Here is a 27,507-nt window from a genome sequence, read left to right on the forward strand (position 1 = left end):
TGCCCTGTTTCAGTTTGCTGATAAGACAACAGATACAAAAGTTTTAAAACTGAAGTAATGGTTTAAATTTTTACTGAGAAAAAAAAAACCCCACTGTGCAGATAATATCCGTTACTTTTACTTGTTACTCTAAAAAATCATCTTAAATGTCCAAAAGAAAAATGTAAGAGCACATCACAAAAATCCATACTAGTTCAAGGATCTTCCTGGAAATGATCATGGGAAACTAGCAGGTTTTTGACTCCTGTAACAAACCAACGAGATCTTCCTGTGTTTTTGCAGTTACCCACAAATTACCCTCCAGCTGCCAACTATACATTTCTAGTATCTGATCCTCACAATTTCATGTATTTGTGTCACTACTTAACTCTCATATAGTTAAATTGAGTATTTCTTTTCAATAAAGTGTTCGTTATATTGTGCACATAACGAGCAGTGTTTAATGTCTACATTAAAATTACTTACTTCTTTCTAAACTTCCTTTTTCCTTTAACTAAAGTCACTATATCTTTGTTAAAATTTAAATGCATTGTGTTGCACAAACCTCAATCGGGATCCTACTACATTAAACTTAATTGCACTAAATGACATAGAACTTACAGTAAATACATGAAAGAAAGCGAAAAGAAACCTAAATAGATTTAAAAAAAAAATGAACCTCAAAGGAAGAGAGAAAAAGAAAGGGAAAAGAAACAAACAAAAAATCCAAAGGAAACATGAAACTGGCCAGAGAACAATAAACAAAATGGCAACAAATATTGTATGTTGTGACACAAAAATAAACCTCAACACATTTAAGATAAAGATGTGATATGATTTATAGGGTAATACTATATTTTTTAAAAAGATGAAGTTTTGCCATTTACAACATGGGTAAAACTTGAGGAATTTGTTAAGTGATATAAGGCTCACTGTGAAAGGCAAAATACAGTATGATTATATTTCTATGTGGACGATAAAGAAACGAGGCAAATGTAATGAATAAACAAAGCAAACCCTTAGACTCTGATAACAAAATGGTAGTGACCAGTGAGAACGGTAGAGAAAAGGTAAATAAAATCAGTAAAGCAAGTTAACTTTGTGGTGTTGGATGGAAGCCAGACTTTGAGTGGTGAGTTTCATGTAGCACACACAACTATCAAGGCATTAAACTGTACACTTAAAACTTAGAAAGGAAAAAACGAATAAAGGAACAAAACAGAAACAAACACTGAGATTATGAGAACAAAATGGCGGCCACGGATGAGTGGGGGGATGGGAGATGGGCAAATCAGGTGAGGGGTCAACTAAATGATGGCTACAAACCAGGCTTTGGAGGTGATCCTTTGTGTAGAATACAGAGACAGAGAATTACAATGTTGCACACCTAAATCTACATAATTATAAGCCAACGTTATGTCGATTTTTTTTAAATTAAACATGCTGTGAAGACTTGTAGAGACAAAATTTAGAATTACTGCAAAACAAAAACTTGAAAGGAACCTATTTTGTTTACATACAATGTCCTTTTAAATAAACTAAAAGCTATTCAAGGTTTTATTAAATATAAAATAATTTCTAAATCAAATACTGAAAATAAAATTTACTTTTCAAAAAGATATCTGTCTTTAAAAAAAAAGAAAATCAATTTTCTAATTAGGGACATTCAAAGCGGAAAGCATCAGTATACAATCACCTAAGACGCCACAAGGTGGCAGTAGAATCTCTACTGAGGTTTGAGATGGACAAAAATCCTCTGAATTTTCTGCAGGTTTGCTGGAAGGGGTGAATGAATAGTGCGATATTATTGTGCATAGATCAAATTTTTTTTTTTACATTTTAAAAGGGCAGGATTATAGGATTATTGCCAAAAGGAGAAAGAGAAAGAGGCGTGTGCATTGCCAGGGAATGCTCATAGATAAATCATAGAAAGTTTTATTGCTAAAATAGTCAGTAAATTAGTATTTACTGATATTCACAACATAAAGTGGAAGTGGTATAAAGACATTTACTTACTATAAATAGGTGGGGAAAGCATGCAAAGAAGGACAAGCCAATGTTCATGGGCTGATACAGTCTAAGTGAGGCTGGGTGACCTGGGATATGGTGACCAACCTCTCCAAGACAGTATCTTTTGCCTTATCTTTATGGTCTTCTTTGCCTGCTCACTAACTTTATTCAGGGCCCTGCTCCATAATAACCCCACATCAGCAATTTTCCCATTTGTCATCTCTAAGCTCTCAGACTCTCCTACACCACCTTCCAAGTTACCCCTGGAGAAAGAGGAGGTCAAAACAGAAAGAGGAGAAGTCCTGGAAATGTGAGTTTATAGAATAAAAACATGAATTCAGTTAAACTAGAGTTTAAGTACCAGACATCAACAGAATCAGATGAAAAGAACATAGCAAACCAAAGAAAATAAATTTCAGACACATCACATTAGACATACAACAAATTAGAAAAAGCAAGAGTACTTATGAAAAACAAAAATAGAATGTGTTTGAGAAAAATCTCAAAATATTAAAGCTTATAAATGTAAGAAAATTCCCCCAAATTAAAAAAGAAGAAGAAGAAATGAATATGTGTACTGAAAAAATACTGTATTTCAGGAAAATTTGATTCAAATGCTGAACACCAAAATATGTTCAATTTATGGAAGAATATTCTACTCATTGAAAGAGATTTCCCAAGGGGGAAAAGAGTATGACCCAAAATCTTATATCTTGCCAAATGATGTCCACATATCAATGCAGAAATTCCCAAACAAAGGAATCATGCAACACCTGGAAGCCCTTCTTGAATACACAACTTGAGGATAAAACTCCAAAGAATCTAATGAAGGAGTTCAGAGATGTAATGATCTTGAGGGTGAAATAAGTCAAATGGAGAAAGACAAATACTGTGTCCATATGTGGAAGATAAAGAATCAAAACAAAACAAAAACATACTCTTAGATTATAAGAACAAACTTGTGGTTACCGGAAGGGAAGGGGCTGGGGTGGTGGGGGAGGGGGTTAGGTTTGTAAACTAAGCAAAGGAGTCAGTTGCGCAACAGAGGATGAAAGCTAGACTTTTGGTTGTAAACGTCATCCATGCCAAACTATAATGCTGTGCACTTGAAGTCTATATAATGATATAAAAATTATTACTTCAGGCCCTCCCTGGTGGCGCAGCGGGTTAAAGCACAGCACTGAGAATCTGAAGCCACTTCCGTATGAGTTCGATTCCCGCCTGCCGCCTGCCCCGGAGGAGACCACATGGCGAGCCAGACCTCTCCTGACCCGCCCGCTGCTCCCCTCAGCAGTGTACTTCGTCGATCTGCCTGTTCTGCTCCCCACTCTGTCTCTGGTGAAGCCTCTCACGGCCCCTGAGCCTCTGGCCTGTACCCCAGTTCTGTATGAATAAATAAATATAAAAAAAAAATTATTACTTCAATAAAAATTTTAAATAATATAAAATTGTCATTTACATTATTGGATATATTTAAATGTAAAGTCTGTATTGAATTTTATGAGCATGGTTTTACAGTCAAATGTTAAAAACAGAAATCTTGAAAATACAAAAACAATAATATAAATTCTAAGTATTTGGAAATATGGAAGAGTGAGGTAGTAGCAAATATGAGATGTGAATGCACATGTATTTAGGATCTAAAATGAAAAGTCATTTCAAAAAGTGAGAGCAACACCTTATTGTCTTTTGTGACCTCTTTTCTCAGCATTTGATAAATTGTTGAGAAATAATTTTATAAATTATATAAATTATTTATTTATAAAGTATTGTGGTTAAAAAAACAGCAACACTGATCTCCTGTTTAACAATTACTCCATATTTACTTCTGATGAAACAAAATTAATGTTCTTGTTTAAACCAATGTACAAATTAGAATAATTAGAATCTTTATAACAGAAAGAGGTCTGTAATAGCATTCAATTAATGTTAGTACTGCTTATATCTAACAGAATTTGTGCTGATTGTTTTTGTCTTCTTTTTAAAGCCCATTTTACTGCATTAGCTAAAATCATTATAAAAAGCACATATGACTTATAAAAATTATATATACATAAAGTGATCTTTCTCACAAAAAATAGAAACATATCTGTTGATATGTCTTTAGAAATAAAACAAGTAACAAGGGAACTTTGCAACACATAAGTCTCATTGGACTCCATAAATAGTGTTGATGCGTGGTATAGCAGAGAATATGGAATTTATCTAAACTGTTACCTGATATTTGTGAGCTTTGTGCTTTTTTTTTTAAGCAATGTCACAGCTGTAGGAAGCAGAGAAAAATACTGCATCCCCAGAGCAGACAAATCCTGAGACAGGATGTAGTTGTCTCTATCTTTCTACACACTCATTCTTTAATATAGAGAATGCTATAAATAGTACACAGAATACTTAAAATAAAATGGGCGTCTAACTAATAATGATACTGAAAATGCAAAATTTCCTTTCAATTATATTGCACCTGAAACCAAGTGAGCAATATTCTTTAAGCAAAACAGAAAAAAATCATGCAAACTACTTCTTACTTTCTGATCTTCTAGCCAGTACCTTCTGGTTTGGCCTGCAAGAACATTTATGTCACTGTGATGATGAACTAGACTTGAAAGTCTGATTTAAAGTCTAGTGAGGTATTTTATAACAGAGGCCCTTTTTCACTCATGTTTTCAAAGAATAAATAAATTTAGCCATGTAGTTAAATGGTTTCATGTGGGCAATGACATCTCAAAACTGGCCTTGTTCTATAAAGCAAATTCTCCCTGTCTTTCTATGTGATGGAAAACCCAACTTCAACATTTCCTTGGAAAGACAGGACACTACTGGGGCCTGAGGACACAGGAGCTAATAAGCATTTTTGAAGTTTAACATAAGTTGAAAGCTTATGGGTCACTGAACTTATTTCATTCAATGTAATGTTTTTGTCCATTGTAAATTGAATGAAATGTTCATAGACATACAGTTTTGAATGCCCGTTTGTTTTCCACACCCTCTAACATTAACCCCTGATTAGGAAAAATTTCTAGTCAACATGTAAAAAGTACACTAAAAGGAAAAAAAGGACAAACTAAGTCTTAGGAAAGAAAATATAATATTGATATTTTATAAACAAAACTATATGCTAGTGTTTTATGTGCTGTGTTTATTATTTTAATTGTTCAAATACATAGTCAATTAAGTTTGAATAAAAAAAGCAGATTGTATGTAGGAGGTATAAACATAATTTGAGATTAATATATAAATCCTAGCTGCTCCACTTCTAATGTAATATGTGATGTTGAACAGTTTGTTTGTTTAAGATTTTATTTATTTATGCATACAGAACTGGGGTACAGCCAGAGGTGCAAAAGTAGTGAGTGGATTCACCAGAGACAGAGTGGGGAGCAGAATAGCAGACTGACAAAGTACACTGCTGAGGGGGGCAGTGGGCGAGACAAGAGAGGTTTGCTGCGCCATGTGCATCACCTCCAGGACTAGGGATCAAACTCACATTGAAGCATGCCAAGGGCAGCTTCACAGTGCTGTGCTCCAACCCACTGCACCACTAGGGAGGGCCCTGGACAGTTTCTCACTCTTTCAGTTTCCATTTCCTCTCTATAAAACTGGGGTCACAAGTCTTCCTCTACCTATTGGTTTTATGCAAAACTAAATTAGTTAAATCATATATTTGAAAGTACTTTATAAGTTGTATTTTAGTTCTGTTCTGGGGTCACTGACTTGTCTGGATATAAACATAGAGAATGCATCTATGAGGAGTAAGCTTAACTTAAAGAATATTCTCAGTTCATAACTTATAACCCTTACAATATTTAGAAACAATAGTAGATGACTTTGTGTTTTCCTGCAGTGTTTGCATTGTACCACAGAGTGCTTTTTTTTAACCCTCTCCTTAAAAAGACTTCCTCAAAAATTTATACATCTTGTGCTTAATTATAGCTGTCTCTTGCATTTTCAAGAGGTCTAGTCATAAGAAATTTTTCCTTATATTAAAACAAAATCTACATTCCAAATTTCTACCAATCACCCTAATTCTTCTCTCTGGTATTACTAAGAATAGATAATTCTTTCCACTAGATCAACATTGACAGATCTCTAAAACAGAATGTTCAATATCTTCTTCCTAACACCACTCATACATTATCGTTTTCCTTACTCTTCCTTCCCCCTCATCATATCTCTGAGATGTCACCAAACAACATGTACTGTGAGTACTGCCTCTGAAAATATCTAGTTCTCATCAACTCTCCTACTCCCATTCTGGTGGCAGGGAGCCCTCACCTCTCAACTGGATAAGTCTCCTGGCTCATATTACCTTCCTTTCTTGCCCTCCGAGAGTCCTTGCTCTACACAGAAGCCACCGATTTTGTGGAGTTACAACGAGAAGTGGAAGCTGTGATAGAGAAGTGGGGTCATCATGATCTTGGACTTCCCAGTTTCCAGAATTTCAGAAATGTTTGTAAGTCACCCAGTCTATGGCATTTTTGTTACGGCATCTAGGGTGGAATAAGACACCCCCAGATAGGCCTGCCTCACCCCATGGACAACCACCTCACACTTGCTTCACTCAATTATCTTCATTACACTTCCTAACGTATGAAATGTTCCACTTATAGTATTTACTACCTAATCACTCTAGAAAATAATTTCAGGAGTGCAGGAATAACACTGATTTTGTGTATTCTTTTAAGTAGTTCCTATGGAATATAACTGGGCAGAATGAGTTAAGAAAATAATCTGCATTGCCTTGTTTGGAAGATTCACCTTAGGCTGGCATCAGGGAGCTTAAATAGCAAACAACTTCCTATACTGATATAAAAATTTCTCTAATTGATAAGAATGACTCATGCTGCTTAGACTTTGTACAAATAAGTGCAGTCACGCTGAACATCTGCTGGAGTTTTGCTACATGCTCAGCAAAGGCCACCTATGTGACCAGCCCCAGTAAAAATTGTGGAAACTGTCTCTACTGATATCCCCCAGTTGATAACACTTCATATTATCAATATGCTGATATGCTGTCATAATTTGACGTAGGTAGAATTAACTATATTCTGTGTGACTTCATTGAGAAAGGTGTCTTAGAAGTTTGCAGCTGATTTCCAAAACTTTGCCCATTAGATGTCTTTTCCCCTATTGATTTCACTATGATAAATACTAGTCATGAGTGCCACTGTACTCTGAATCCTTTAGATATTCCAGGCAAATCTTTGAGCCTGGGAATGGAAATGTAGTCTTATAGATCTGGAATATAGTAACAAAGAAGCTCATCATTCTCAGATGAAACTAACCACTAGAACAACACAAAAAATGAATTTCATAACTTGGTGATAAATCAATAGTGAAAATAAAGCCTATCCTTCTCCAAAGTATATTATCCCTACTAAGAAATCCATTTTACAACTTACGTGACTGGCCTATAAATCTCCTTAACACCAATGAATTGAAGTTGTTCCATAATATCTGGAATACTTGCACATCGGGTGAGATTAATTCTTGGATAATAAAGAAGATATGAGAGACACATTTCATTTCTGGTGCTAAGTCCTCCCTGAAAAATGGAGATGATATTATATTTAGAAAAGCATGTTCCATAACTCTTACACAAATGACAATGAAGTACATTCTTTCCAGTATTGAATATTAATAAATTTTAAAGTTGAAAAGCAACCTAAATGGCAATTTTGTCTCCAAATAGTAGTGATACATTTAAAAATTATTAGAATTATTTCCATCTCTTTAAAAATTGCCTTCATTATAACGTAATGATCTCCTTTAATTTCTGAATACATGATATAAACTTCTTACTACAGTGAACATTTCAGAGCATTGTGGGGGTGTTTTGTTAACATATCAGTGAGTTTGAGTGGAAATTTGCCTAACTGAACTGAATTTTCTATAATTTTGTCATCATACATATTAAAATCCAGCAGCTGCATACCATAGGGGAGGAAAAAATATAGAGATTTCATGCTTTGAATCTAAGTAGTAAATTATCCACTAAAATTTTAAAAGTTCAAAATTCCTCAGAAGACTAGAACCAAGGATTGTTCCAACATATTATCTGAAAAGTCCAAATTTCAACCAATAATTTTTAAGCATGAGATAAACAGGAAATTATAATCTGGACACAGAGAAAAACTGCTTGCTAGAAACTGATGCAAAATTTAGCAAGTTTAAATATAGTCAAAGAGTTAAAAACAGGTGAAAGTAATGAAAGAGTTAAAAACAGACAAACATGTTAACATGAGTAAAACAGGAGGGAATGATATCAGAGAAAAGAGAATATAAGAAAAAGAATCAATAAGAAAATCTAAAGTCATAATATAACTGATCAAAAAGTTCACAGGATAAACTCCACATAAGATTTGAAGTGACAGTTGAAAGTATCAGTGGACTTGAAGATAGAACAGCAGAAATTTTCCCTAATGTTCAGGGCAATATCCAGTGAGGGACAGCTGTGAGTTCTTATCATGTAATTATTTTCAGTGACTGGCGTTAAATCCTCTTGATCCAGAATAGAGTATCCATATAGAGTACACAATATATACACAAATAAGAATTTATTATGACTTCAGTAAAATACTTTGTAAAAGCAAAATTATATATATAGCATTGGAAAAACAAAGCCGTCATCAGTGTTTTGACTACTCTTTATAATCCATCTTGAATTCTTCCTCTCCACAGCCAAAGATAATTAGCTCAATGTTTTATTTTTAATTCTATTGATTTTCATTCCTGATTAAGACACAGCTAGCTTTAATAAACACCTTTAAACTATATGCTGTTTGTATATATTTTTGAACTGAAACACAGTATATCTTACTACATGGATCTTTTCATTCATACAGATACATTCATGTTAATATATATAATTAATTCAATAAATTGTATAACTGTGATTTCTTTGCTACTAGCATATATTCTAAATTGTTTATTTGCTCTCTTTTTGATAAATTATTAAGCTGTTTCCAGTTTCTTGTTCCTGCCTTGTTACATGTTACTATGAATATTCTATATATTTCTCTCCCTGAAGTCTGCAAATACAGCAGACCTCTCCTGTCTCTCCTGCTGCTCCCCTCAACAGCCAACTTCACCAGCCTGCCTGTTATGCTCCCCACTCTGTGGTGAATCCTCTTACCGCCCCTTCACCTCTGGCCTGTACCCCAGTTCTGTATGCAAAAATAAATAAATAAATAAATAAATATTTTTTTTAAGTAGCCTCAAAGTTAAAATATATAGGAAAGGAATTAGGTAGAGGATATAAAATCCCTAAATTACCCCAAAAAATGTCATGTTTTTTCTCAAGATGGTTTTATAAATTCACATTCCCACTAATGGTGTATGAGCATTCTGGGTTGGCACACTGGAAATCAAATTTTAAATACTGCCAAACTGATGATCATAAGATATCTCACCTGCTTTATATATACATGGCCCTGCTTTCAAATGAAACTGAACTTTATTTCATTTTGTTTATTGCCAATGTGGGCTTTAATTTCTGTGAAATGTTTTTGTTTGTCGCTGTTTTCTCTAAGGTATATATATGTGTGTGTGTGTGTGTGTGTGTGTGTGTTACAGATTTGCAAAATTTATTTTATTAATTGGACCCTAATACTTTATTAGTCTGTGTTTTACAAATTTTTTTTTGTTTTAAACTTATCCATTCATTGTTTCCTGTACAATGCTAAAAATAGTAGTGATTTTTCTTCTTGCTCTAAGCAACTCTTTCTAGTGTTGAATCTGATGTTTTCTACAGATTTTTTTCATAACTAATCTTCATCTTATGTAAACATATCTACATTCCTTGGTTAAATCCAAATTAGTCCTAACATTATACTTTTACAAAATGCAGGATTTGGTTTATCAAAGATATTTTTTACCAGGTACAATTTTTTGACCTCTCTCATACTGTTCTTATCAGGTTTTATAAGATTATGCAAACTTCCTAAAAACAGTTGGTGAAGATGTTCCTACTTTTTGTGTTTCTTGGAAGAGAGAGGATGACCTGTTTATGGAATGATTGGCAGAAGTTTCCCAGTAAATCTGTTAGGACTAGAATTCTCGTTGGGTCAGAAGCTTTAAGGTTATGTAATTCATTATTTCTTTTGAAGTATTGATTCATCTAGATCCAGATTTAAAAAGACAAAATAGATGGTTATTAGTAACAAGAGGTCTTTTATTAAATAATACCTGGTGGGTAAAAATTGGAAGGCTAGGATAGTTTTTTCATGAAAGTCAGTAAACTACACATATTCCCATGATATCACTTGTTCAGACCGATGAAGGAAAGAGCTCTGATTTCATTTGTAAGCTAAAGATGTTCAGAAATTTTTCTTCCATTTGAAAATGTATTTTACTTTCCATCTTCTAAAACTAAAATATATTCCTCCTTCTCTACAAATTAATTTTAATAACAGTAAAAATTTTCTTACCCAAGTCATCCGGGTTCTATCTTTTGTGTTGTAGCGACACTCAGTAATTAGATTATCTCCCTAAAATATAAAAGTAAAAGCTTTCAGATTGGAATTTATTTATTAATATATTTTTAAACCAATGGTTCACTTTGCCACATGAATGGCTGCATTAATTAATTCAACTCAGGTGAAGACATTTGCTCCATATAACTCTAGGATCTCTAGGACATAACTCAGCAAGCAGACAAAAGGCCAGACTCTTCATAGACAGGCCAGCCTCCACCATGGTCCAGCTGGATGACCTTAGATAAGGAAATGAATTCACTGGGCATACTTTGTTCATCTAAAACATAATGATAAAAATAGCACTAATTTCTCACCAACACTGTAAATAGGTTAAGTGACATAGTACCCACTTAGTCTTTAGCATAGATTAAACTTATTCTACACATTAGTCATAGACACTAGTTACTGTGCCTATCTCTCTATTTCTATTATATTTTTAAAGGACTTCAGTCATGTCTTTTACTTACAAAAGGAGTAAGAGGTAAATTAATAATAACTTATTGTTTCAGTGTTTTCTAACTTTATGAAATCTCAAGCACACATAGAAAATTATAAATTTTATGAGTTTCCACTCAGGTAAAATGGAAAAGGCTACTCATGGGCCTGAACAGCTAAACCTGGGCACTAACCCCCAGATTTTCCCTGCCTGCCTCTCTGCATTAGGGGACAGAATAGGTGTCAGTAGCATAACACACAGCTCGCAGCATACATTTGGGGAGCTCTGAAGTAACACAATGAAGATGGTTGGAAAGCTCCCAAGACAGGACAATGCAAGAGAGTATATTCTTTATAAATCTAGACAAGATCATTATCAACCTGCATCTTTCTACTCCCAAGTTTATCAAGGATTTTTGATTATAGCAGAGGTACTGCTATTACTAATTTCATAAATAGTATAGAAATATGACTTTGAGGAATAGAATAAAGGTTAGAAACTCTATATTGATCTTGATACTCATGGAATAAAATGTTTGACAAAATATCATGAAGCATAATTTTAAAGCTCTTGTTATTGTAAGGCAGAGATTTCCCTCTGCATCTTTCTACCACTTCCACAAGTATTGCAGCCCTAAGTGGAAAGTTGGATAACACAGCACAGTATCACCATCTATTTCTAAAAACTTCTTTCAAATGGAAGAATTATCATTACATTCAAATGAAATTTCCGAAAGTTTTCCATGATAAAACTGATGGTTTTCCCACTACCAGAATTACAACCCAGACAGCTGTTAACTGGGGAATCAAGCAAAGAGTAATATTTAGTTCTCAGAGCTCAAATATTTATTTTATTTTCAAATTAGTAACTTGATTTTCTCTGGGAACAATAAGAAAAAAAAAATGAGTTTTGAGTTTGGAAAAAAGATCAAACACATTCCACCTGGGTTGTACAGTCCCCGGTGGGAGAGAATATAGATGAAGGGAACAATTCACATAGCTAGTAGAAAATCTGCTGAATTTCGGCAGAGAGATGTTTCATGCCTTTTCTCATACTCAGGGGGGAGAGGGGGGCCCAAAAATTCTTACTGGTAAGATAGTTTGTTCCTCCTTTAGATACTGAAACTCCTGGAAATTGAAGTCAAAATCATCATCATAAGCAAGTAATTTCATTTCCTCTCCTTTGCGAAAGTGACGGAGCCTGATGCCTCTGCCAGCCAAGTGAGCGTGGAGAAGAACCGCAAACACGTGGATTCCACTTGGCTTTTCCGCTTTCAGAGCCTAGGGGAACAGAGGGGAGGACTCAATTAGCCCCAACAAATACATGTTCAGACAGTTCATGTTAAAAAAGACTTGGAGGGACAACTGAGAAAGCAATTTAAAGTGAATCTTGAGCTGCCAAAAAATTTTAATTTTCATGACTTATTCTTAACAATGTTCTCTGGGAAGCAACATTTGTCAGAAAAACGGAAACTAATGTATACTGAAGACTTCCCAAGCCAGTCCCAAGTGCTGTCTCTTGTTTTCCTTCCTTTAGACATTAAAGAGGCATCAAAGCTCCTAGCAAAAAGACGTTTTAGTATAATAGGCAAAGTACAACTCTTGAAAGGTGAAATCACTTTTTCAGAGAAGAAAACGCAAGTGGGAAAGTGGAATTAAATGAACTGCCCAAGGTTCTGCAGGTGGGAAATAGGATCATGGCCATTTGACTCATGGTATGAATAACTCATATCTGCACAAGTTTCCCTTCTCCCCCGGCTACCCTGTCCACAGTCACAATATCTTATGGTTCATAAAGTGTATCATGTGTGTTGAAAAACTTTCATTCTTGGGGAAAAAAAAACCACGTCAGTTTTTTTTTTTTTTTTTTTTTATGGTTAGAGATGAAAATTATAAAGCAGAAAATGCTGAGAATGAAAAATTAAACACTGTGGGTAAGAGGTAAATTAGAGAAACAGGAGAGACTGCAACAACAAAAATAAAAAAATTGTGAAAAATAAAAAGCATGAAAAATCAAATGAGGAACAGGAAGGAAAACACCCTGGAAGTTATTCTCATTTTCAGAATTCTACTCTTGTAGTCTGCGAGGTTTGAAAAGGCAAGCAAGATCTTGGTAAAATCATAACTAATGCTGTTGCAAAAGGACAACAAGAAAAGAAAACTTAAAATGAGTGGAAAGTATAGAAAACGTTATTAATTAAAGATTGATAAGTTTTCACTTTTTTTTTAAAGATTTATTCATTTATGTATACAGAACTGGGGTACAGCCAGAGATGCAGGGGCAGCGAGAGGATTCATCAGAAACAGAGCGGGGAGCAGAACCGGCAGATCGACAAAGTACACTGCTGAGGGGAGGAGCGGGCAGGTCATAAGATGTCTGTCGCGCCCTGTGGGTCACCTCCGGGTTGGGATCCAACTTGCACTGAAGCCACCATGGCTTGGCTTAGCTTTACAGTGCAGTGCTCCAACCGGCTGTGCCACCAGGGAGGGCCCAATTTTCACATTTCTAAGAACATTGCCTAATCTGGTAATACCAGCCCACTGATTCAGAGCCAACATACCTCTTCCAGGCATTCCCAAGTGCAGTGACCCTCAGACCGAAACTCAGGCATCCCTGGAGGAATGGTATGGAAGAGGCTTACCCAAAGGCCAGCCTCAATCACTCCAGCATCATATTTCCTTATATCCATTGTATGAAACAGTCGCAGCCCAGAGTTATCTATTAAGCCTGGAACAAGAACATATAATTTTTAAAACAGTTTGAGCTCTTAAAAAAATGTTTCTCCACATTTAGTTGAAAGGGGTTCATTAATTATCCCCCAAATCTCACAAGGCAAAAATATGTGAGCAAAGATTAATGGAAGAGAAAATTCAGCTTCATCAACAGGAATAAAAAGATGGCCGCCATAATCTCTACCGACACTTTTTTTTTAAAGATTTTTTTAAAAAATTATTTATGCATACAGAAATAGGGTACAGGTCAGAAGTGTAGGGGTAGTAAGAGGATTCACCAGAAACAGAGTGCGGGAGCAGAACAGGCAGATCTACAAAGTACACTGCTGATGGGGAGCAGCAGGCGAGACAGGAAAGGTCTGCTGTGACATGTGGATCACCTCTGGGTCTGAAATCGAGCTCACACTGAGGCAGCCAAGGTTTGGCTTGGCTTCACAGTGGAGAGCTCCAACCCGCTATGCCACCAAGGAGGGCCTTCTCTGCAGTCACCTTGGACCCAAAAGGGAGAAATTTCATGACTATCACATGAAGATGGAATGAAAATTCTAAACTCATTCATTAGAATGCTGAAAAGTCTTATGTTATATTGCTTTCAGGTGAAGTCTAGTAACATTTATACAGAAGTTAAAAATAAACTCCTTGGTGGGCTTCCTTGGTATAGCAGTTAAGTCTCAGCTATGATGCTATTACCACTGCAGCCTGAGTTTGATCCCTGGCCAGGGAGTTAACACACACATGAGGCAGCAGACATCTCCTGTCTCTCCTGCTGCTCCCCTGAGCAGTGTATTTCAGTAAATCCACTTGTTCAGCTCCCCACTCTGTCTCTGATGACTCCTCTTACCCATGTACTTCTGGCCTACACCCCAATTCTTGTATGCATAAGTAAATAAATTTTTTTTTTAAAAAAAGGACAAGTTCTTGGTCTAGAAATCACTTGCTGATGGAGAATCCTAAATGTTAAATCATTTTTAGAGTCACCACCCTTTTAATCAATGAATCATTCAAAACTAAACAATTACTAAGCATCTATTATGTGAATAATACTGCACTAGTCCTTGTGGAAATAAAGGATGGATAAGACTCTCTCCTTGCTGTGAAATCACAAATTGACTATAAAATAAACTCACCTTCCATATTGGTTGGATTGTCATAATGGACTTCCAGAAGCACGTAATGAGGATCTAATGGAGTGCCAAGAGATAATCCAACATGAGGAGGATAGGAAAAACCCTAAATAAAGAAAACTCCATTAAATGATGGCCTGTGAAAGTCCCTAGAGCGCTAACTTCACTCAAAACCAAACACACTCAAAGATATTTGGAATTCATTAATCTAAAACTGATAGAATCAGGTGGACTAAAGAGAGTATTACTTTTATAGAAAGCCTAAGCCATGCTCATATTAAAAATAGCACATAGAGCTTTATAATATCATTTTCATGTGTAAGAATCCTAGGGAGAACGCATGCCCAATCAATGGTGGCAGTAGTAATCTCAGTAGTCAGTAGGCACACCTCTCCACCGATGGCCCAGGCAAAAATAACGGTCTCGCAGGTGAGGAAGGCATCAGGCATGTTAGGATGATAGCACTCGTGACCATAGTCTAGGACGCTGTCGTTAAAGCTGCTGCTGCACTGGTAGAGGAGGATGTGATGGACAAGACTCTCGTGGCCGCTCTGTATCACTGGCTCAACCTAAGCACACACAAAAGAGAGGGAAAGTGTGATAACAGAACACCTGTCACACCCTGCACTAAGTGCCAACTAGCACGAATGACTGTCAGCATTTCAGACGAGATCGGGCGTGTTGAGGGCGGTATGGCCGTAGACAACTATCAGTATTTCAAAAGAAGAGTCTCATTAATTATGCAGAGGTTTTATGATTGAAATATAATTTGTTTTGGAACTGATGGCAATGATAATGATGAAAACAATGGCAGCACAACGAGGAGAGAACCACTTTCTCCACTATCAGAAACCTTTACTAACTTGTTTGTTCGACATCACCTCTGCATCCCCCATTATCCAGTATAGCAGCTGTGTCAAAACGTGCTTGCACGCTTCCAGACTTACCCTTGCCCTGGCTCTCCTTCCAAGTTTTTACACAGAGAAAAAAAAAAAATCAAGATTTATAACCACAAACTGCTTCAGTTTCCTTCTCCTTGACCTCAAAATGGGATCTTTACCCATCCATACTAGAGGTGCTAGACAATGTCTTGCTCATCTAAATGACTGAGACATGTGTGTACACATGTACATAGTACAAATAATGTATGTCACAAGTATGGTGCTAAGCATAGAAGTGGGCACAAAATAGACTCCATAACAGATATTTTTGATTTAGTAATTAAAATTCATATAAGAATGTTGCTAATAAAAATTTGGAGAGAGGGCCCTCCCTGGTGGCGTAATGGGTTAAAGTGCAGCACTACAAACATATCAGCAGCTGCCTCAAGGCATGGGTTCTATCCTCAGCCAGGGAGGTGACCCACACAGTACAGCAGACTGCTCCTGGCCCACCTACTGCCCCTCTCAGCAGTGTATTTCTATTTTTTTAAAGATGTATTTATTTATTTACACATACAGAACTGGGGTACAGGCCAGAGATGCAGGGGGGTGAGAGGATTCACCAGAAACAGAATGGGGAGCAGAACAGACAGTACACTGCTGAGGGGAGCAGTGTGCGGGTCAGGAGAGGTCTGCCGCGCCATGTGGGTCACCTCCGGGGCGAGGATCGAACTCCTGCTGAAGTGGCTTTAGCTTCTTAGTGCTGTGCTTTAACCCACTGGGCCACCAGGGGAGGGGCCTCAGCAGTATATTTTACTCAATTTGCCTGTTCTAACCATCCCCCCACTCTGCCTCTGGTGAATCCTCTCACAGCTCCCACACCTGTGGCTTGTACCCCAGTTCTGTAAGCATAAAAAATAAATATTTCAAAAAAAGAAAAAGAAAGAAACTTGGAGAGAAAAAGACTATCATAGTGATGTCTTTCTCTCACTCAAATTAGGAGAGGGAAGCTAGAAACATGATGCAGAATAGCATGGTCTGACACTGAAATCACAGTCTATGAGAGGACACTCCTCCCTCTGGCAGTGCCCTTCATAATGCCAGACCAAAACCTAAGAGTCAACTCAGAAAGCTGGGCGCATGCTAACATCCCAGAGAGCCTTATATCCAAAGGAAATGAGTCCCATTCTTAGCCTGGGTGGGCTGCTGGTGGAACTACCAGGCAGAGGCTTCTTTGAGGTCTCCATTCATGAAACAAAGAAGGGTATCCCTAAAATTTCAAGAGTTTATCTTAAAATCCATCAACCCTCATGCTTTTAACCCTAACTGCTCAAATGCAGGCACATATGTTGGAAACCCTTGCTTGTTGAAATACTTTGAAGAATACATATCAATGGAAGCAGTCACCATTAAATATTAATACACATGGATTTCCCTTATCCAACTTGTACTTTTAGATTAGTTATTCTTGCTCTTTGATTAAAAAAAAAAAGAGAGAGAAGGAAACTATACAGCAGGGAAAAGGAGAAAAACTTGAAAACAAATTAAATATGTATAAAAGGTAAAGTAGAGAAAGACAGAAAATAAAGAAACTGCACAGAGGTAGAAATGGTAAGAGCTAAAATAAAGTGTCATATGAACCAAAAGAGGGAATACGAGGAAAGCCCCACCACTGGACCCCTCTACTGACCACTTTCCAGGTCCATGCTCCCTCTAAAGCTCTTTTGGACCCTTCCCCGCTTTTCTCTGGTAACTTCTCACTCACTGAGTTCCCTGGAAATGCTGACTCACTAGTCCCTCACAGCTCGCCCAGATGCTCACAACTGTGGCTCCATCTAGTAATCTGCTTCCTTGGAGCCTCCACTTGGGGCTGAAGATATTTTCACGACTCCCCTCAAACCTCAAAAGCCATGGTTTTGGCCCCACACACCGATCTTCCCTTTGCATCCTATCCCCTGACTATAGATTTTCATATCCTGCTCAGTGCAGGATACAGGTTCCAGGGAATGGCTCCGAACCATCCTTCAAGAATTTATGCCAATGGGCTCTCAGTAGATAACTTATTTCCATTAGAAGGAAAAGTCTCTAGTCCTTCTAAAGGTGATGAGGGGCAGAGGTAGAGGTAGAAATTTAATGCAAAGGATCCAATATAGTTGAGAAGTCTTAAATGTCATCAACCCCTTTTATACAGTCAGTAAAAAGGATAAAAAGTACATTTTTTATAAAAAGTAATGAAATATATAAACTGTATTTGGTGTCATCTTATTCAGGATAAAATAAGATTGGAATCAGAAAAAAACTTCTAAGTTTTTATAAGATTCCTTAGACCCAGAGCAAATAACTATTTCAGAACAGGGGATAGAGGAACCTTAGAGGAAACCTGTGTTATTTCTTCCTGCCATTGAAGGTATAGGGGCTCCTTGACAAAACTTTGCTTGCCTACTGGTCTCCTTTCACCAGCAGCCACTATGAAAACAGATTCAGTCAAAAGGACTTCTCAAGAAAGCTACTGAGCATTGGCACACTAAAGAGTCCCCATGATTTTGCAACTTTCAAATACCAACTACTTAAATAGAAACACTGACAGAAACATATTTTTCCTTAATTCCCTGGTGTTGGGTTGAAGTGTCCCTCCAAAATTCATGACCCCCTGGAACCTCAGCATGTGGTTCCTGATTTTAAATAGGGTCTTGCAGATGTAATTAGTTATGAAGAGGCGTAGGGTGGGTCCTTAAATTCCATGTCAAGTATACTTTGTAAAAGAGACAGATTCAGGCTCAGATAAACACAGCAAAGACAGACCTATGAAGACAGAGGCAGAGATTGGAACCCAGCTGCCAATAGCAAAAGAAAGCCAGAAACCACTAAGAACTGGAAACACCAAAGAAAGATTCTCCCCTAAGGCCCTGGGAGGGAGCATGGCCTTGCCAGCACTTTGATTTTGGATCTCTGGCCCCTAGAGTGTGAAAGAAAGAATACATGTGTGCTGGCTCAAGATGCTAATACATGCACCATGTTTATTGATTTTTAATCATACACTAAACATTTATGAGTTTGTATAATACATGAACAGGTACATGATAGGACAGTCTCTACAGTTCTGACACAATTTTGTCATAAATATACATGCTTCCTTACATGACTGATATTAAGTAAGTTTCACTATCAATAGGAAAATACATCTTGCCTTGGTTTTTAATGGGGGGCAGGGGGGTCCTGAAGAAGGAGCGAAGTGGTCTTGTTGGCTTGTGAAGTATGCTGAGAAAAACAGGAAGGTTATTAGCGCACGCGTAGGGGCAATTTTCCTATACTTACTCTTCTAAGTCTACCCATTTAAGATGTTACTTGTTGAAACACGAGTAGAACATAGCTCTCCAAAAACAACTTGCAATTCAATAAATTAAAAATTAAAACAAAAGAAGAGGTGATGGTGGAATCTGTAATGAGCGGGAAATTTTGTAAATCCCCATCACTTTCTTCCTGCCCATTCTTGTTCCTGGCACCCTGCTCTACGTACACACCTGAGGCACAGGTTGCTGTCCACCAATAAGCCGTCTCTGACAAAGGTTATCCGAAGGGCAGCTGGCTCGTAAAGGATGTTGCCTAGGAGAAACTAGCAGCTAGAACTAGTCCTACAGATGGTGACTGTAAAATCCTGCTAGTCAGTTCCTGTGACTATGGTAGATCAGGAGTTCTAGCTTCTCTCCCTTCTTACCTTTCTACTTAATGGGGAGAATTCTTTTATTACATAAATACCTAGTTTGCAAGAGGCTACCAAAATGAACAAGAGAATCATTTCTTTGTCCCACTAGTAATCCAATTTGTAAAGGTCAGAATTCAAAGCAAAACCTGACCTGCTGATATGAAGTCAGGACGCTCTGGCTTTAATGGTCTGGGCAGCTAAAGCCTAGGACATGATGGTAAAGTGGAACAGGATAAAGATAAAATGAACTTGAGGGAGAGTAGACTCTTGGAAATAATTCACCCTCCCCTCACTGAAACCTCAGTCTTTTGGGAATCACCATCTTCAAGTATTACCAAGCCCTATCAACATTTGACCACTTCAGAGACTGGTGTCCCCACCATCAGTCTTTTCTTGGAATTTTCCAACTATGAAAAAGAAGCCATCACCCTCTATAAGCTGGAGATTGTGGAAGAAGCCAGTGTGTGGTGAGCTACAACAGAGTACTGCAAAGCACACAGAGGTTCCAAGATATCACCAAAAAGGTTAGGCAGGGCCTGAATGCCTAATTTAAGTTGTTGCTGAAAACAGCTGCATTTCTGTTATTCTGTGGCATATTTATTCTATCTCTTTTCTTATTTCATGTGTCAGAACATTCCTTTTTATTTTGTACAAGTATACCAACTAGTACAAGTTGGGTATCTGTTATTTACAACCAAGAGCCTGATTAAAAATCCAAAACAAGTAACTATACATCATCAACTCATCAATACATATGTACATTCATGTCTGTGCTACCTGAAATTGTTTCTTTTCTCCCCTTTAGGAACTTTACCAGAAGATATTCCTTTGCCTTGGTTTTATGCTACTTATTCACTATTCTCAATTGGATCTGAATAAGTTAATCACAAAGTTACATAAGTAAATGTTCTTGAAAAGAGATATGGGAATATATAAATAAATTTTCAGCTAACTAAGATATCCAATAAACTAGAAATCATCACCTATGCTAAGAAAATGTAAATGAATACCTATATAGTCAACAAGGATTCATGCAAAGACATGGAGATCAAGACACCAAGTTCACTCTGGCTGGACCATTAACCACCTGTGTGACACAACTCTTAGCCAGTCATATCACCCATCATTCTACACCATCTGGTGTAGGTATCCACTAGCCATATGAAATTAGGTAAAAGAATATAACACATTTTATAGATGCAGAAAATGAAACACATAAATAATTAATTTGCCCATGTTTCAGATTCCAGATTAGACCTAACCATCACACCTGTATTTTAATTTATTCATTCGTTTTCTTACATCACTATTAGTTTTTGTATGATATTTGATTTCTCCCCTTAGGTGTTGTCCCTGTAGTTCTCCCAGCACCACAGAAACCACGAACTGTCACCATAGTGCCTACGCTCTTCCCTCCCATGTTCTGATGCCTCTCCCTCCCCGTCTTGCTGGATGCCCCAGATATATGGTCAGCTCGCCAGATTTGTCTTTCTAACTCCTTGTTTCATTTCTCTATATTCTGCATACAAGTGAAACCATTTGATATTTCTATTTTTCCCTCTGACTTATTTTACTTCGCATAACCCTTCCAGCTCCATCCACGTAGCTGTAAATGGTATGTTTGTCTGTTGTGATGGCTGAGTAGTACTCCATTGTGTTTCTATACCACATCTGCTTGATCCATTCATCTGTCTGGGGGCATTTAATTTGTTTTCAAAGCTTACCTAGTGTAAATAGTGCTGCAATAAACACAGGCATGAGTGTTTCCTTTCAAATTAGTGTTTTTGTGTGCAGTGTGTAGGTTCCTAGGAGTGGGATCTCTGGGTCATATGGTGGATCCATTCTGAGTAATTTGAGGGTCCTCCACTCGGCTTTCCATCACGGCAGGTCCAGGTACATACCCACCAGCAGTGATGGAGTTTCCTTTTGCATCAGATCCTTGCAAGCATTTGTGGTTTCTAGTTGATGTCATGTGGTCCACTCCTAGGGTGTGAGGTGGTAGCTCACTGTGGTTTTGACTTGCATTTCCCTTATAATAAACAACTGTATTCCATGCAGGGTAGTAGAAGAGGAAATGTCAGAGCTCCACCAAGATCAGTTCACACTCCTTTGCCCTTTGCTGGGTAGCCAGCACCTAGGTGCTGGATGCCTTATTTCTACACACTTGCACCAGTGGCTTTTCTCACAAGTCTGATCTTGAACTTAGAATGCAAAATACAAGAAGAGCCACTAAATCTGCTGGCACCTCAGTCTTACACTTCTCAGCCTCCAGAGCTTTGAGAAATAAATTTCTATTTTTTTATAAGCCACCCAGTCTACAGTATTTTGTTTTATCAGTCCAAACCCTAAAACAGTGAGATTAAATTGAAGCTGGACCTACAGCACATCTGGTCTTATTCTCCTCACTGGTGTTTTCTCCTGGTACTTCCTTAATCAGTCCCATCAGTCTTTGTCTAAAGGATGATGTCCTGAGGATCAACATCTAGGCACCCAATCTAATACAAGTAACATTATGAAAGAGTACTTTGGAGCTATATTTTCTTGGGTCAAATCTTGCTACCTCACTTTCTGTCTCTGTTTCCTATTTACCTAACTTCTTTCTATTTCAGATTACACATCAGAAAGCAACAATGGGGCATACTTAACAAAATAACCTGAGAATTAAATGGCTGGCACATAAAATACAGACAATTCGTAAATGTTATTGACTGGGTTCTTAAATACATTGTCAACATTGTAATCATATAGACAGCAAGCAAATCTATCACAAGTAATTCCTTCATCAATATCGCAATTTCAAAATCTAATCTCAAGGTGTGTATACTACAAATATTTAGGCAAACGAATATTGCCATTATCCAATCTGTCATTGCAACATATATAATCATATGAAATACATATTTATGTGTGCCTGGACAATTTATTTAGGATTTATTTTTCAAATTTGTTAAGTATAAGGTTAAGTGGTATATTTATCTAGAGATCTTTTTCTCTTTACTATGGCCGCTGTCCTTTCTCCAAAAGAAACTTTACTACATTGACATTTTATGTGTGCTTATGTAAGTTTTAAATATAAGATGTTTATCACTTTGATGCAAAAGTCTTCTCTCTCCCTTTCTCCCTTCAGACATGCATATATTCACTCAAACAGCCAATCCTTCCCTCACCAAAATAAAAAAAATAGACCAATCCTGGCTACTCTGTGCTCTTTGTTAAGTGCCAAGGAAGTACAGGACATCAAATATTAATCAGGTAATCATGCAGTTCATATTCTCGAACAGTAGAGAAGCCAAGGACCTACATAGATAATTTTTAGTTGCCTTCCAGCATTGAATTCCTACGGTAATAATTTCTACCAGAATCCTGACAATCTTCACAGCTGCCTGCAATGATTCTCACATCCCAAGACTGGTTTGAACCCATCAGTGTATCCCCTTTCCTGATTTGCAAATAAATCAATTAGATCACATGGTATTTCCAGGACCTTTCCATGGTAACTGACAGAAAAAATTGTCCTCGTTCTTCCTTTTGATGTTAATGAGGGAGAGTGATACTTCAGGGGTGTGTGATACCATTTCTTTACCATGAAAGAAAACAGCTTTTGGGTGAAGACAACACAATTATTAAGGGCAAAGCTCAAATGAAGCTACAGCTCTTGAAATCTCGTAAGCCTCTGGACTAAGGGATGTGCTAAAAGAAATCCAAGCAACACTCAGTTGAAATAAAAATGGATTTGATGTTGATGGTTAATTATTGTCATTGCCAATTTTTTCCTTCAGTCAAACTTAATTTCTTCCCCTTCTTTAGACCAAAAAAAAAAAACGAAAAGAACAACCAAAACCGGGGGAAAGTAAAAACTTTGCCAAAACAAAATTAAGAAAAAAAAAAAAAAAAAAGATATCCCAAAATAGTTTGTGATTGAGTTCTATAGTGTATAACATTTTAAAGGCATTTTTCTCATAAGAACACTGATAATTACTATTTAGAACATGCCAATTCAATTCGACTCATCCCATTTCATATTTCTCACTCTCAAAATATTCTTCAAATTATTTTCTAATCACAGCAGTCATCCTAGTCAATACCCCCTAACCATCCTACCTCAATTAAATAAATCCACCCACCCATCTTCTTGAATATCTATCCCAGCACTCAGTAGTCCAAATAGATAATCTTCTTGAAGCAGTCATTTTTACCTCATTGATTGAACCAATAATATTCAATAACTCCCTAGAACCTCTCAGATAGCTGATCAGGTCCACATTTTCTTTCTCTGACATTCAGAATCTTTTCTTGAATTCCACCAGACAGGTGCTTCATGTTCCTTCTTACTTCCATGAGTTCATTCACACTGTTTTGCCATCAGTATAACCCCTTTACTCAAATTAGCTCGAAAGACTTGTTTGCTCTTCAAAGACCAAGTTTTGTTTGCCCTGGATGTTCTCTCTGATTATTTTGGCTCTGTTAACCTTGTTTCTCTGAACTTCTCTCAGAAGGCAATTCTATGTGGTAGCTTAAAGGCAAATACTTGGTCTGGAATCTAAGGCCTGGCACTTCCTAGCTGTGTGACTCAAGGCAAATTACTTAACTTAGCTGAAACTCAATTTTCCTTATTTATAGAATGGAAATACAAATTAACTTTTCATGTATTGAAAAGGTAAAAGAGAAAATTTATCTAATACATAAAGTTTATAATTTATAACAGTTTATAGTAAGCAACTGAAAACTATAGTTAGCTCTGTACAACTTAACAAGTTTATCATTTTTATTGAATGTAATTTTTTCATACATAATTTTTCTCCTTAATTGACTCATTATTTTACCACTTGTTGATAACTCATTATAGAGAACAGAACTCTTCAAAGTCTTTATTATAATTTTTTTGTGTTGTAATTAAAAAAATATGACATCAAGGCTAGATCTTGTTAGGTATTCTTTGATATGTTCTTGCTCATATCTTTATAAGTGTGAGGTGTTTTTTTGTTTGTTTGTTTTTTGTTTTTTTTAAGATTTTATTTATTTGTGCATACAGAACTGGGGTACAGGCCAGAGGCTCAGGGGCGGTGAGAGGCTTCGCCAGAGACAGAGTGGGGAACAGAACAGGCAGATCGATGAAGTACACTGCTGAGGGGAGCAGCGGGTGGGTCAGGAGAGGTCTGCCACACCATGTGGTCACCTCCGGGGCAGGCGGGAATTGAACTCATGCCGAAGCGGCTTTAGATTCTCAGTGCTGTGCTTTAACCAGCTGCGCCACCAGGGAGGGCCAAGTGTGAGGTGTTTTTAAACAACAAATTAAGTTTTTAAGGTTAACTTCCATCCTAATTCTGGAATTCATGGAATTAAAAGTGCACACAGTTCATAAAAATTAGATAGGATCTTACTATTTCATTCTGCAGGAAAATGGCTTAGAAAACTTTTGCAACAGTTAAGCTGTTGCAAAATAGTATGTGTAATATAAACTAGATATAATTTAATGTTGCTAATTAAATCACATGAAATTTAGATAATAAACTACCACACAATCATAATTGATAGATTGACACCAACTGAAATGGAATATAGTTAGTCCCATTAGAGTCTAAAATAAAAGCAAGAAAAGCTATACATAAAAAAAGGATGGAAATATCAAAACAAATAGTCATAAAGATATGTGATTATATATGTACAGGATAATTCAGAAAAAATACAAGAAAATATTAATGATGGCTTCAGGAAGTAGATATTGAGTGGTAGAAGTCAGAGCTTTTTGCTTTTCAGTTTATGGCTTTTTGTATTTGAAGTTACAGTAAACAAATGTTAATTTTATGACATGTTTTTAAAATTCTAGTTGTCTTACTAGCTATATCACCCCTGTCAAATTGAGTTTTATATTTTACCTCACTAGATCCTGAGAGTCACCTGAAATCGAACACTCCACACAATGCTTGGGAAAATCAAAGCATTCATCCAGTATTTCTTCCCATATTTCCCATCCATAATCTCTCTCTGACATTCCTTAACATGATCTTCAACAATATAATGCCCCTTAAACATTACATAGTATTTATGGGGTACTTATTTTATAGATAAGTAATACATCATACATGCTGAACTTTGTAATACAAAGTACTCCAAGCTGTTTATTTCCAACAACTGTGTCAGTACAACATAATCTATCTCCTCTATTAATTTTTAATTGAAAATGTTTTGCTTAGAACAACTGACCAGGGTGGATTTGTGGCTAAATTTCTAAGATAAACATCATTCCTCTGAAAACACAGTTACATCCTTTTGAGTTTTTAGGCCTTTAAAATAACTAAAGGAGCTTTCTTCTCCAATTCTACTCTTAAGACTGCTCAGTCAACTAGCAGATGTCACCACGTGTGGTCTCACCCCTGAGCAGGCACAGGTCCTGTTGGGAGTGTCCAAGCACAGGCATCAGGACTTTTCCTTGGTTCTACATCAAACATTTTCTGCCTCTGGCTTGCTTTTTTGTTTTTGGTATCCTTTGAAGTTACAGTGACTAGTCTGTTTTTTTTTTTTTTTTTTGAGGGGGGTTGTTATTGTTGTTATTGTTATGTGTCTGATTTTTTAAATTTTTATTTATTTATTTACAGTTTAAAGGACTAATAATTCCATCCATGAAAGGATAGAACTCAATTACTAACAGATGATCTTCATGATAAAATCACAGCCCCAAGTTAGAGGAAAGAAAAAAAAAACTGTTTTCCTTTAGTCCATACAACTTACACACAAAAATAACCAAATAAATTCTGCATTAAAAAAACAAACAAACAGGCCCTCCCTGGTGGCACAGCACTGAAAATCTTAAGCCACTTCCACATGAGTTCGATTCCCACCAGCCCCAGAGGAGATCCACATGGTGTGGCAGACCTCTCCTGACTGCCTGCTGCTCCCCTCAGCAGTGTACTTCCTCCATCTGCCTGTTCTGCTCCCCACTCTGTCTCTGGTGAATCCTCTCACCCTCCGCATCTCTGGCCTGTACCCCAGTTCTATAGGAATAAATAAAACTTAAAAAAAATAAAATAAAGAAAAAAGAAAAACAAACTTGCTTTTACATCTCGAAACTCCTAGTGCTTATGTTTACAAATAATTAATCATTATAATTTTGGCAGTTTTACATAAAATAGATTATTTTAGAACTTAGTCATCATAATTTAAGGGTTGTACACCCTGGAACAAATTAGTAGATGGATCACCTTTTTTCCCCTTTCTTTCTAGAAGTAAGGAAATAATCATTAAGTGACTTTCCTTTAAATTCCTTCAGGCATAGTTTAAAGATTAGATCTAACAACATCCCTTCATGCAGAGCTCTATGCTTATATCTAAAGGTCTAGAATTCACCGCTCTTTAAATTAAATTTAAACATAAGGTATAGTTGGTTTTACTCCGCAAAACAAGGAGAGACTTAATATTAAGTGTTTTGCAACGCGGTCGAAATCATTTTGTATTTTAATATTATAACACTATTTCAAAGAGCCATTGGATTTATTCCTAGTCTTCTGATTAGGTAAAGGATGATTTAAAAAACAAAAACAAAAAAAAAACTGTTTGATCTGTCCCATAATTTGCAATTCACTACTACTACCACTAAGAAATATAGACTTTCAGATATAAACCTGCAACTATGAAATACATCGAAATATAGAAACTGAATATATGTTTGATGATATCAATGATAAAGATGTTTTCGGAGACTTGATACTCATGGTAAGGAAAATAATAAGAATAAGCAATTGAGATTAACAATTGTATCTACTTTTTAAGTAGATTCCAAAGTCCTCCTCTGAATAGGAGGGTGCAAGTGTCTACACAGCACATCATTGACAATTCAACAATAGGGAAAAGCACAATGACTAAATGGGCAACAAATCAGAACAGACAATTCACCAGTTGTTGGGAAGGTAAATCCTCTCATCTTCACACTTCAGGCCTATACCCCAGTTCATGTATGCATCAATAAATAAAAATATTTAAAAAAAAAAATAGGCCCTCCCTGGTGGCACAGCGGGTTAAAGCACTGCACTGAGAAGCTAAAGCCACTTCTGCATGAGTTCAATTCCTGCCTGCCCCGGAGGTGACCACATGGCGCAGCAGACCTCTCCTGGCCCGCCTGCTGCTCCCCTCAGCAGTGTACTTCGTCGACCTGCCTGTTCTGCTCTGTCTCT

The 27,507-nt window shown here is 36.8% G+C and overlaps 1 protein-coding gene across 1 annotated transcript in view; it reads right to left on the bottom strand.

The window, feature by feature from the left end:
* MOXD1 (monooxygenase, DBH-like 1) overlaps positions 1–27,507 on the bottom strand; it is a 71,569-nt gene that overhangs the window by 2,627 nt on the left and 41,435 nt on the right. Inside the window, exons 5-10 of the mRNA XM_004674116.2 lie at positions 15,145–15,324; positions 14,759–14,861; positions 13,460–13,626; positions 11,988–12,179; positions 10,416–10,475; positions 7,389–7,531 (exon numbers count right to left, since the gene is read on the bottom strand). Coding sequence (XP_004674173.1) covers positions 7,389–7,531; positions 10,416–10,475; positions 11,988–12,179; positions 13,460–13,626; positions 14,759–14,861; positions 15,145–15,324 — 845 coding nt within the window. The remainder of the gene's footprint in view (positions 1–7,388; positions 7,532–10,415; positions 10,476–11,987; positions 12,180–13,459; positions 13,627–14,758; positions 14,862–15,144; positions 15,325–27,507) is intronic.

Source organism: Condylura cristata, unplaced genomic scaffold (genome assembly GCF_000260355.1).
Source record: "Condylura cristata isolate star-nosed mole 26May11 unplaced genomic scaffold, ConCri1.0 scaffold00001, whole genome shotgun sequence".
Lineage (NCBI taxonomy): Eukaryota > Metazoa > Chordata > Mammalia > Eulipotyphla > Talpidae > Condylura > Condylura cristata.